The 12,453-nt window shown below is 48.4% G+C and overlaps 1 protein-coding gene across 7 annotated transcripts in view; it reads right to left on the bottom strand.

Moving 5' to 3' along the window:
* Positions 1-12,453, bottom strand: part of MAPKBP1 (mitogen-activated protein kinase binding protein 1) — a 52,059-nt gene that overhangs the window by 16,473 nt on the left and 23,133 nt on the right. For 4 of the 7 annotated variants that reach the window (XM_072738352.1, XM_025998516.2, XM_025998518.2 and 1 more), the window contains exons 3-5: positions 11,034-11,125; positions 817-879; positions 526-583 (exon numbers count right to left, since the gene is read on the bottom strand). In XM_072738352.1, the coding sequence (XP_072594453.1) occupies positions 526-583; positions 817-879; positions 11,034-11,125 (213 nt within the window). The remainder of the gene's footprint in view (positions 1-525; positions 584-816; positions 880-11,033; positions 11,126-12,453) is intronic. The other 3 variants (XM_072738353.1, XM_072738354.1, XM_072738355.1) reach the window with 1 other exon arrangement.

Raw genomic sequence — 12,453 nt, 5'->3', positions numbered from 1 at the left:
CTCTGTTTCAGGGTGTGCACCTCTGTATTTGTTCAAAACTCCTTGTGTGATTCTGATAACCACTACCACTCAGGCCTATTTCTCTGCCTCTGCCTCCCCGCAAAGCCTGAGAAGGTAGAGGTAGTCCTCATGTGCCCAGCAGGGGGCCTCCGGGGATAAGGAACATTTTAGGGGATAAGGAACATTTTAAGGCCGCGGTTTCCAAAGCCTGCTTTCCAAACCAGCAGAGTCAGCATGCGGGAACTTGTAAGAAATGCAAATTTTGCGGTTCCATTGTAGACCTACGAATCAGAAACTCTGGGGGTGGGCCTGGCAATGGGCACTTCACCAAGCAATCCAGATGATTCTGGTGCTCAGTAAAGCTTAAGAACCACTGTTTTCAGGTAGAGCAAAAACTAGAATTTAGTATCTGTCCAGGAAGCCAAAGCGGCAGCACTCCTAACTAGGCCAAGGACCATATAGCTCTCTGCTGAGGCCAGGACACCCACCCTTCTCAGAGGACTGTAGCCTCCTTTCTTCACTCACCTCTCCAGTGACCAAGTACTTGCCATCAGGGGAAAAGGCGAGGGCAGTGATGGTCTTCCTACAAGACATGAGGCAGGCTCAGAAGGGCACTGACAGCCTGGCCTAAGCCTGGCTCCCACAGAATCCCCTCAAAAGGCAAGATCAGCAAACATCAATGTACATGTGCCATTTTGTTGTCAGTCCTGGGGCCCAACCAGGCCCCAGTCCGCAGAGCTACAAAGACCCCAGAGAGTGCCATTCTCACAGCTCCCAGGGAAGGGAGGTACTCCCTGAGGGCCCAGACCCATTTACCTGGAACTGTTGAGGATGTGGTGCTGTTTGTGTTTCCGGGGATTGAACAGCACGACCACACACCTGGGAAGATGAGTGAGACAACAGACTTAGCACCAAACCATAGCTCCCCAGGAGCACCCAGGGTACCTGGGAATTCCGGTCACTCAGCACAGGGAGCTGCATAGAGCAAGTTCAAAGGAGCTCTGCTTGCTACCAAGGGCAACTGACTGCTTTCTAGCAACCTATTCTTGCTTCTCTTCCCCTCCTACCAGGGCCTATCTCTGCAGCCCCATTAGGATGAAGGCTCCCTGGAAGCCTATCCCACTAGGTCCCTAAGCACCAGCACCATCTCTGGTCATACCCACAAATGGCAGCAAGGACTCCAGCTGCCCCATAGACCTTACACAGAGCTCAGGAAGGGGTGCAAGAGAGAAGAGTACATGTGATTTGAGCAAAGCAGGCCATAGGCATATAGCCAGTTCACAGGCTTGGAGCCACATGTATGACAAGCGTTTGTGCTCCAAGGAGGGGTTAGGCCTCTCAGGTGTGCACCCACATGTGTACCTGGCAGGAGTAGACCCCATACCCTCTATGTGTCAGATGAAGAAGGGGTTGGAAGGCAGGAGGCTGGAACTGTAGGGAGGCTCAGTAAGACTAGGAGGAAGGGCAGAGAGAGCCCAAGAGGGCCTGAGGAGGCCTGTTCAGTGCCTTGGAACTCCTGAGCCCCGCCCTGAGAATCCCATAAGGGCCCCCTAGACTACCAGAAGACAATCAGAGACTTCACCTGCCTGCCTGCCTGCCTGCTGTGCAGAGAAAGGTGGAAGTACCCTCTCCAACCAGGCAGCAAGAGTGGACAGGATCAGGTTCAGACTGACTTTCCAGAGGCAGTTCCAGGTGGTAGGAGCCTCCAGAGGAGGCTAGGTGGTAGGAGCCATGGCCGGAAGTCCAAAGCTGTAGCCAGGCAGTGTTCTCCCTTAGGCTCCGTGGCTGTTAGTAGGCCTGGGCCCATCGCCCCTCCTGCCTCACTGCTTCATTTACTAATGAAGTAGCTGACAGGAGCAAGCATGGGGCCTGCTAAGCCAGGTCAGGGGATGAGGACAGAATGAGCAGAGGGCAACATCCCCCAGACCAGTCTTGTTTAATTGGAAACCCACTGCCTGCTAGAAGCTTGAAGCAAAGGCAAGTACAGCTGCTGGTGAGTGCTTAGCGTATTAGGCTCCGTAAACCATTTCAATATGCACAGTCCACAGGTAATCTCCGGGGACGCAGGGATCTCAGAGGTACACTAGGTATGTATGCCCAGAACTGCCAGGCTGAGCAACAAACAGCTTTGGAATTCTTGAGTCACATCTCCTCTAACCCCTCCCCAAATCCGTCCTGTTTCCTTTCTTCTCTCTCTATCTGCTCATCTTTCCTTGTTCTCCTTTCTCTCCTTACACCAACTTTTAGTCTCCTGCTTCCCTTAAACATACAACAAGTCAGATGGCCTTGGAAACCCATCACTGGGTTTCCCAGTGCCCCATCACTGTCCCTCCCCCTTCCCGAACACACACACCCCCATGCACACTTGCCCAGCTTCTGTTAGGGGCAGTCCAGGATACAAGGAGCCTAATTCCTCCAAACAGATAGACTCATAGAACGTTAGAGCTGGAAGGAAGGACGGAAGGAATTAAATGCACTGTGCTAAATGACTAAATTTCACCTAGTCCAACCCTCCAGAATTTTGAGATGAGGAAGCCTAGGCTCAGAAAGTTCCTAGAAAGAGCAGAGCCAGGACTCCCAGACCTCCTCCCTGACTTCCAGCGCACTTCATATCAAACACACATGCATGTCTGATCTGATTGCATCACTCCTGGAAGATGAGCCCTAGGGGGCTTCTAAAACCAAACTCCTTCAAGTACTCATGAAGGCCCTGGGTGGTATGACCCCTGCCCACCCTACGGCTTCACCCTGAACCATGCTCCAACCAGTCTTTCGCTCTCTTTAACCTGCCATGCTCCTTTACAGGAACTGTTTCCCTTATCTAGAACATTCTTCTCTCCCTTTTCCAACTAGTTAATCTTTAGTCCTCCTTCAGATCTCAGGTCAAATGGCCTCAGTATATTATAGCTCTCATAACAAGCACAGCATATCAATCTTTTGCAACCTTTATCACAGCTGTAATTTTACATTTATTTTTGATGACCCTCCCGCCAGACCATGCCTTTCGCAAGAATGGGAACTGGGTCTGGTTCTCCTGACTGCTTTGCCTCTTGTGCCCAGCAGACGCTGGCCCACTGCAGTTTCTCAAGAACCATTTGAATGGGAAAATGCCTCCCTTGGTCCACTAGCTTGGTCCTGTGGGGCATCAGTAGGCCCAGATCTCCCTACTCCATGCCCCACTTGTCTTCTTTGGAAAGAGGGACTGCAGACCTCTGGATCAACAGAAGCACTGTTGGGGCAGTAGGGACACTGTACGCTTCAGAGGCAGAGACCAGGGTTTGAGCCCTTGTTCTCCTATGTACAGCTCGGTGACCCTGGATATGACACAAGCATGTTGACTTATGTCTATAATAAAGGAGACACTAAGATCTAGCTCTAGGACTTTTGCGATGAATAAATGATTTTTTCTGATACATAGTAGGAGCCAAACAAGTGGCAAATCTTAATATTACTACTACTTAAGCATGGAAAGGAGGCTGCAAGGGGGCCCCTGGCAGTGGGGAATGAGGTACTAAGGGACTGTCAGGTTTTTCCTTTGGAAGAATGGAGGTAAGTCCTGTTAGGACCTCAATAATGGGAAAAACTTCAAAGGAGGCTTTATTTTTTGTTCTGGGAAGGCAGCCAGGAAAGGAGAACTAGATTAAGCTTAGGAAAAGAAAATATCTGCATTTTCATTCTCTCAAGGTAGCAAGGAAGAGATGGGGGGAGTGCTGAGAGAGAAACTAAGTGTCTAGGACAGCAGTAGAGAAGCACAGAAGGAAAATGGAAGTGCCATCTCCTAGCTAAGTTAAAAAGCACCACATAAGAGTTCCAGTGAACCCTAGGGCACCTGGGTGGCTCAGTCGGATAAGCGTCTGCCTTCGGGCTCAGATCATGACCCCAGGGTTCTGGGATCAAGCAGGCTCCTGGCTCAGTGAGGAGTTGTTGCTCTCCCCCTCTCCTGTTGCTCTTCCTCCCCCCGATCATTTTCTCCCCCCCTCTCTGTCTCTCTCCCTCTGTCAAGTAAATAAATAAAATCTTTCTTAAAAAAGTGTCAGTGAATTCTAAACATGAAGGCTTCCAGTTCCTTTAGTAACCAATCCTCTGCTCTCACTCATGGGGCTTGGTAATAAAGAGTTACCATTTATCAAAAGCACTTTCTAGGTAGCAGACACTCTGCCAAGCAGCCTGGATGTCTGGTTTTAGCTAATCCTTACAATAGCCTTGTGACTCTTAGTACAATTATCCCCACTTTACAGATGGAGAACGAAATCAGAGCAGTAAGGTAGCTGGCTCAAGGGCACTTAGCTAAAGCCAAAGGGAATAAGGATTCCAGAAGCAGTGCTCTAGGGAATGCAGAGCAGAGTGAGTTGAGGGAAGAAGAGAAAAGCAAAGTTGGAGATGAGAGACGTGAAACACACTGACCTAACATGCAGGGTGCCGGGCCAGGAACCTGTGAGAAGAGGGAAAGAAGATTGGGGCACTTTGAGGGTAAAAAGGATTTGGGCTACAGGATTTGGAAATCAGAACAGGGCAGATGAAAGCGATGGCTGTTATAATCCCAAGGTCATAGATTTTGATATTTAGATTTTAATACTTTATTCAGTGTATGAAAAATCACATACACGCACACACACACCAGCCTGCCACCACCACGAAGTTTTTGGGCCAACTGATGTTTTCTAGCTTTCTTGTTATCTGTGCCGACCTGCTGAGGAGGCCCATTTCTACAGGCTCATCTCTCTAGCAGTGACCTCTAGTCTGAGTGGTTAAAGTTACCTAACTTCCTGAACAGCTACACACAAACCATGGCATGGGGCTTCAGCTGAGAGCTGATCTGACTCAACCCGACCTGACACAAATTCCAACCAGCCAAATTCCAAATCCAGAAAAATTGGTGATAGGCTCTATAATACACTTTTGAGTCTTCTTTAAGCCCATCATCCCGAACCAGCATCGTGACTTTCCAAGGGTAGTGCATCAGACTACTTATACACTTTCTAAGTCACTGCACACAAATTCTGAGTCTTGCTGGACTACAACATCTTGTTTCAACCTCCTGGTACGTTCAGCTCCATGGTGGTAGGAGGAAGGAGAGCAGTGAGTGTGTGTAAAAATACGGTGTAGAGAGGGAGATGACTGGCTGTGAGGCAACCCTTCCCTTCTCTGACTCCCTCCCTCATACACCTCCTCCAGAATAGCCTGGAAAATTCTCAGGTACCGCATGGAGGAGTCACACAAAGGAGAGAAATGTGCAAAGGAGGGAAACACACAGACATAGATCTCTAAGCTGAAATTTTTACTTTTAATTATTCAAATATGGAAACCTCCCATCACAGAGGAAGAGGAGGAAAGAGCTGTGTCACAGCTCCACTTGTAGGGACAATAATGCAGATGCCCAAGTGAGGACAGAACTTGGCAAAGACATCCAAGGTTCCCACTGTGCCCCGCTGGCTGAGGTTCTCCCAAGAGAAGAAACCTCAACGACCCTGATAGAGGAGCCACCTCAATCTTCCCCGACCTTGAGCAAGCTCCCCAGTCTACTGGGGAGAGGAGGGTGGGGTGCAGTTGCATCAGTCTTTGGCCTTCCGCCTCAGTGCCCCCACCCCAGGGTACCCCCCCTCCCCGGGGGGCTCTTGCCCTCACCCAGCACTGCAGGCAGTCATTTGCACGTGTGCCCTGTAGCACTGCTGGCCCAAATCCATGACAAGGGCTAGGCTGGCCCAACCGGCTGAGTCCTATAATTCAGAACCCCAGGGTGCAGGTGCAGAGAGACAAGGAGGCCTCAGTCCCCCAGGGCCTCAGCCTGTGAGTCACATGGTGAAGCCCCAGTACCAGGTGCTGGGCCCATTCCCCAGGAGCTCCTCTGAACCGGGAAGGGCCAAGCCCTCAACACACCCCTTCCATGGACAGGTCCAGGCCTGCTGCCATCACCAAGAGCCCAGCATTCCCACAGGATCTGCCTCCTACCACTCTCCATCTTCCAGAAGGCAGAAACAAAAGGAGCGTGGGATGAGCAATGAACACAGCAGCACGTATTGGCAGCAGGACACAAGAAGTTCAAGTGGAGACCCTGTGCCTTGGAAGTTCTTCTTTCATACCAGGTAAAATCAGAAGGTGACTCACACAGGGACAAAAGGTCCTTCAAACCTTGCTCAAATGTCACTCTCTAGCACGATTTAACATTACAACCCCATAGCCTAGTGCCATTCCCTAGTTCCTCTCACTGTTTATTGCTTGTATCTTTTCCAAGCACACATCAACTTGCAATATTCTATAAAATTTACTTTTGGGGAGAGAGGAGATCTATCTTTATCACTAGATTGCCAGCTTTGGGCAGGTGGCATTTTTATCAGTTTTGTTTACATCCCCAGGGCCTACAAGATAGGCACTCAATAAATATTTGTGAATGGATGAATAAATCATTAAGTCACTAGCCACCAGATCTCAAAGTCAAGGAACCTCCTGATCAGCAGAACTGAGAACAAGGGCCCCAGGATAGGTGCATGGTCCTCCCCTACCTTGGGCTTTTAGGACTCACTGACACTTGAGGACAGTATGATGATGAAAAGAACAAGAAAAGCCAGACCTAACTGCTAGCATACTGTGTCATCTTGGGCATATTCCTTAACTTCTCTGAATCTCAGCTTCCTCATCTATAAAACAGGAAGAATAATATCTACCTCACAAAATTGGCTGTGGGGATCGAAGAAGACAATGTGCAGAGTAACCAGCATGGTGCTCCAAGCTATCTTCTTGACAGGTACTCTGCTACACCACTAACAAGGAAAGCGCGATCCAGGGGCTCAGCATATACAACAGGAGCCCCAACTATGGCATCCCATACATGACCTGCTGGACACCACTGACTCATTAGAATCCTCGCCCAGATGTGGAATTATAAACTGTCCCTCTGGACTAACTCCCAAAAAGGAAATCTTATAGCTTTAATTATTCTAAGAGAATAAGTCTAGGATGTTTCCGAGGGCAGCCTCGGTTGTGGTCCTCTTTAAATGCCTGCAATCTAGGACCTTCCAAATAAGTAATCCTCTTAGGCAGATCATGGGACCCACTGACATTTCTGTTTCTGGGATGTTTTACAAGTCCCTCTTCAAAAACATAAGAAAAGGCAGAGAGTAACATGGGTTCCAGTGGAGAGCTACTAGTACTTCTCTCTGCCCAGAGGGCTCTAAACATATTCCCTTTGAGAAAAAGAGATGAATCTCTGTGGGCTGCAAGACTTATAAGCCAGTTCAAAATGCAGTGCCTGGGCCCCCATCCTCTCACTTATTCTCTAGCCACCACCACCACCGGTTAGCCCCTCAGACAAATGAACCGATCCTTCGTCTCCTTGGCACCCTTATATTTGAGGCTTCCTCCACCTGGGTAACTTTGGAGTCAGATCCTCACCAGTTTGTTCCTCTTGGCCATTCAGATATCAGCTGAATGCTACCTCCCTCTAAGTCTTAACTACCCAATCCTAAAGTAGGCCTCTCGGGCCCCACCCCCACCATGCACCCCACAAGTTACTCATTTACTCTCCTTTCCATCACTTGGTTTTACTTTCTTCAGAACATTTACCATCTCTGATATTATCTTGCTCATTTATGGAATTACATGCTTATTGTCTGCTTGCCCTTCTTGAACCTAAATCCCACAAAAATGGTCACCCTTCCTGTCCTGTTCATTGCTACATATGATATGCCTGAACAGTGCATGTTTTCAACAAATAACTGTTGAACAAATGAAGGCATCTATGACCAAATCATCTGAGGAAGAACTCAGGGGCCTCAGTTTCAGGTGTGAGACCTGCAGAATAACCAGAAGACAGGCACTGAGGGGACCGATGCTTGCAAGTACCCCTGCACATGACTCACATCCACCAGAGCACAAAGTCCAAACATCTTCTTTCTAGTCCACCTGCTGTCTCCACAGACCCACACGCTCCCTGGCAAACCCACCACACAGGGCTTGCCACAGACAGTAAGAAGGCAGTTCTGTACTCCTTTAGCTTAGATGGCACCAGAACACAGTTCAGGTTGAGATACTGTGATTTCACACCTGGTCCAGTGCTTTGGAGCTGGGGGCCTCAGCGTAACTTCTAATATGCGCTGAGTAAATGGAGGGCCTTCTTGGGAAATCTTGGTTTCCCCTCCTCCTCCCTAATTCCCTAATTAAAGCAGCCAAAAGGTCTCCTCTGGGCTGCTGGCTAGGGGTCAATACCTTTCCAGGACACCTCCCACTCTAGCAGCTGTTCTGCCCAGAGCATTCACCCAGGCCAGGCCCTACACTTTGGCACTCAGGATCAAGAGAAACCCATTCTCAGGACAGACTAGCTCCACTGTTGCAATGGGGGCTGTGCTGGGTTCTACAGCACCTGAACTCCTTACCAAGCCAACTACGGAAGGGGCCCAAGTCAACTACAGATGTTCAACTAAATTGAGTTCTTCGAAGAGGCTACCTGGGGACCACCTGGCCTCCTGGAGCAGGGAGCTCAAAGTGTGACAGGTGAGGGGCAGGCTTTCTGTGGAGAGAACAGCAATGGGGGGGGGGGGGGAACTCTGGAGAAGAGATGCAGGAGCCACTAAAACCGAGGGGTCTCTGCTCAGAGACTTCACCCACCTCGGCCTGACACACATCTCCCTCTACCCCCCCTCTCAGAGCTGTTTCATTTCCTTTCAGAAAACTTTGTTTTGGTTTGATTATTTGCCTCTAGGCCTCCGGGAGACTTTTCTGAGCTTTGTTTTTCTTCTTGTTTCTAGGATACCTGAGCCACTCCTAGAGCAACAAGCACAGTAGGAACTAGAGAGTGGGGGGTGGGGTTAGGATCACCAGATAGGAAAAGAAGAGGAAGGAGGGAAAGAGCCTGCTTGGCTCACACAGACTTCAGTGGTCCCCAGACACCCCAGAGGCACAATGGGGACCTCGAGCACAGAGCAAAGTGAAAACACTCAGAAAGGGGCCATTTGCAAAGAGGGAACTTGAAGTTCTAGGAAATCAAAAGGTCAAGGAGTAGATCATGTCACTGCCCAGGGCTCATCCAAGCCAAGCACACTGAGGGAACCTACTAGATGACACAGAAGAGAAGCTTCCATATACCATCTGGAAGGCTAATGACTCCCAGGCACATGTGCCAGGCTGGGACCTGCCCACAAACAGAAACACATATCCTTAAAGCACCAAGCCTGGGGTCAGGGGTGTGAGGGGAAGATGCAAGGAGCATAGCTCCACAATCCCTAGGGCAGGCACACTAGGCTCAACACATACCAAGCAGCAGCCCAAGTCTTTCCTGCCCATCTCACATCCAGTGCTAGCCCCAACTCCAACAAGAAGGAACCTGGCTTTCCCAGGCAGAGGCAGGCACGAATGGAATTCCCCTGAGGCGGGCTGCACAGGGTGTCCACCAACAGAGGTCATTCATCAACTCGCTTCTGGAGTGGGAGAAGGAGGCCAACTTGGCCTCCAGAGTAAAGCCAGTATAGCTCTCATAGCACCCCACCACAACATTAAATGTCAAAGGGGCGTTCAGGAAAGGCACTGACCCCAGAATCCAGGGGCAGAAGTTTACCTGGTATAGATTAAGATGCCCATAAATTGGGCTCTTCTCATTCACATGGCAGGTAGATAGCTACACAAAAAGGAGCTTTTCAAAATAAGCAGAAAGTCAGGTTTTCCCCCATCCCACACCATTTTAAGATTAAGGAGCTTTGTAGTCAGACTACTTGGGTTAAAATCCCAATATAGACACTTACTAGCTGTGTGACCTTGAGCAAACTGCTTAACCTCTTTTTAGTTTCCTTCTCTAAATGGGATAGTAATAGTACCTGCCTCACAGGGTTGCTATGGGCATTAAATAAAATCATTCCTTGCAAAGTACTTAACAATGTGCCTGGCACAGAATAAGTTTTTGATAAAGGCAGATTTTTGATGGGATGATAAAACTAAGAAAATCATATACTGGTACAAAAACTACAAGAGCTGCTGTGGAAATCACTCTGGGAAACTTGGCATTCCCAAGCTGACAGTGGGGGAAGGAAGGTAGAGCAGTGCGGACTTCCCATTTTTGTGCTCTCATGCCTAGCAGCAAAATTGACAGAGAGAACCAGAAGCAGCAAGAGCACCAAGCCTCCCAAAGAAACACTTCTGCAGAAACCTAAAGAAACTACAGCTGGGGGTTTCCCATCTGCAGAACAGAGGAGTGAAAAGGCAGCAAGGGATAGATGAACACCAGTTCCAGAACCCTACTTTTCTTCCATGGCATGGACATGTTTCCAAGTGATGAGACTAGGCAAATGTTCAGAGTGGTATTTTTTATAAAATAGCCAGAAAGTGGAAACAACCCACATGTCCATCAAGTGATGACTAGATGAAATGTAGGACATCCACATAATGGAGTATTATTCAGCCATAAAAAGAAGTGAAGTACTGATACCTGCTATGACATGTATGAACATCAAGAACATTATGCTAAGTGAAAAAAGCCAGTCACAGAAGATCAAATATTCTACCTATATGGAATGCCCAGAACAGGTAAATCTATAGAGACTGAAAGTGGATTAGTGATTGCTTGGGGCTGAGACTCTTGAGGGGAAATGGGGAGTGACTGCTAATAGGTATGGGGTTCTTTTTTCAGGGTGATAAAAATGCTCTAAAATTGATTATGGTGATGGTTGCACCACTCTATGGATATGCTAAAAAAAAAAAAACCACCAAACTATACATTTTAAATGGGCAAATTGGTACATGAGTCATATTTCAATAAAGCTGTTTTTAAAAGTGACTAGGAGGTAGACATTAAAGATGGTGTTGGGAAGTATGTGTAATATAAAGTGTGAATCTGTACGTATGGGTGGCTGGCCACAAAACAGGACAGGATGGCAACAAGGACAACATTCAACAAAAACCCTTGACCTGACTCCGTATCTCCTTTACAAAATGTTTACCAAAATATTAACCTGAAGATATCAGAAGAAACCAAAAAACCTCTGCCCATCCCAACTGGTTTTGCATGGTTATAAACTCCCATGCAATAAGCCTTCTTCCAACGTACTCACCCAGCAGGGTAGGCAACTAAACCCGATCGAGGATCACAGGCAAGTCCTCTGCCTCCAGACACTGTTATTCCAAGGACCTTCTCCAAGGTTACCTGTTAGAGCAAGACAGAGAAGTGACATATGGACAGAGTGGGCAGGCCTGGGAAGAAGTGCTAAAGGTAGCCACGACCATCCAGCAAATGCTGACTACTTTCTTCAGGAAAATGGGGCTATTGACTTCTCCAGAACCTCCAGAACCTGGCCACAGGCCCCTTGATCACACAGGGAAAAGCCACTGTACGCTGCAGGCTTTTAACAGGGCTCAATCTGTGGGGACCCTGGGAAAGAAAATGCAGAGTAAAAGCTCTGCTCATGGCCACAGAGAAACAAGTACTCTCCCACAGTCCAGGAAGGCTCAGTTTACAAGATAAAGCCTTGGGTCCCCAGACTGGCTTCTTGGGTCTCTGAGAGTCAGGGGAAGTCACTGATCTTCGTGCCTTGGCAGGCATGAAAGAAAGGCTACTCTGATCTACCAAGAGTCAGAGGAATGTTAGGTATTAATTAGGTGACTCATAATATCTCTGACCTTTGCATCCCATCACGTTCTTTCCCTCCATCAGAGAACTCTACCCACCCCAACCATCTGTCAGTTCATGCAGACCATGAGCCTAGGAGACAGAAACATGGCTTAATGTTGTATTTAGCATAGCACAGATGCTCACAGTACCCTAATTATGATTATTAAGCCCCACTCCCACAGAGATGAAAGGGAAACTTGTGTAAAGTGCTCAGAGATTCTGAGAGGACATGTCCACATGCAACATTCACCATCACTCTCCCCATCAATATTGTTACCCCACACTGGATGCAGCCCCAGGGCACACACTGAACTAACCTCAAATTAGTTCACTGGCCTTTCTGCTAGATGATCCCATGGGAGATTCAAACTTCCCTGGAACCTCTCCTCACTCCACTTCACTTCTGATACAGAACATCTTGCTTGCCACCCCAGGTCCAGTACCCTCAAGTACGGTCTGGACTCTGTACTGGCCCTCCTAAGAGATGTTCCTGGTCTCTCCGTTGGCTCAGAGAGAAAGACATATGAATGCAGAAAGGTCATATAAATAGGCTAGACTGTACTCTGCTTAGAGTCTCAGAGGCCCAGGGTGCCTGGGTGGCTCAATTGGTTAAGCATCTGTTTTCAGCTCAGGTCATAATCCTGGGGTCCTGGGATGGAGCCTCCATCAGGCTCCCTCCTGGGCAGGGGAGCCTGCTTCTCCCTCTCTCTCTCTCCCCACTGCTTGCACTCTCTCTCACTCGCTCTCTCTTTCAAATATATAAATAAAATCTTACCAAAAAAAAGAGAGAGAGAGAGAGTCTCAGAGGCCCTAGGAGGGTGGTGTGAACCAGAAATACTTCAGAAGTATTCATATCTGTGGCA

The sequence above is a fragment of the Vulpes vulpes genome, chromosome 15 (assembly GCF_048418805.1).
Source record: "Vulpes vulpes isolate BD-2025 chromosome 15, VulVul3, whole genome shotgun sequence".
Lineage (NCBI taxonomy): Eukaryota > Metazoa > Chordata > Mammalia > Carnivora > Canidae > Vulpes > Vulpes vulpes.
Note: the sequence above shows the minus strand (reverse complement) of the source record. Positions and strands in the feature narration are given on the sequence as shown.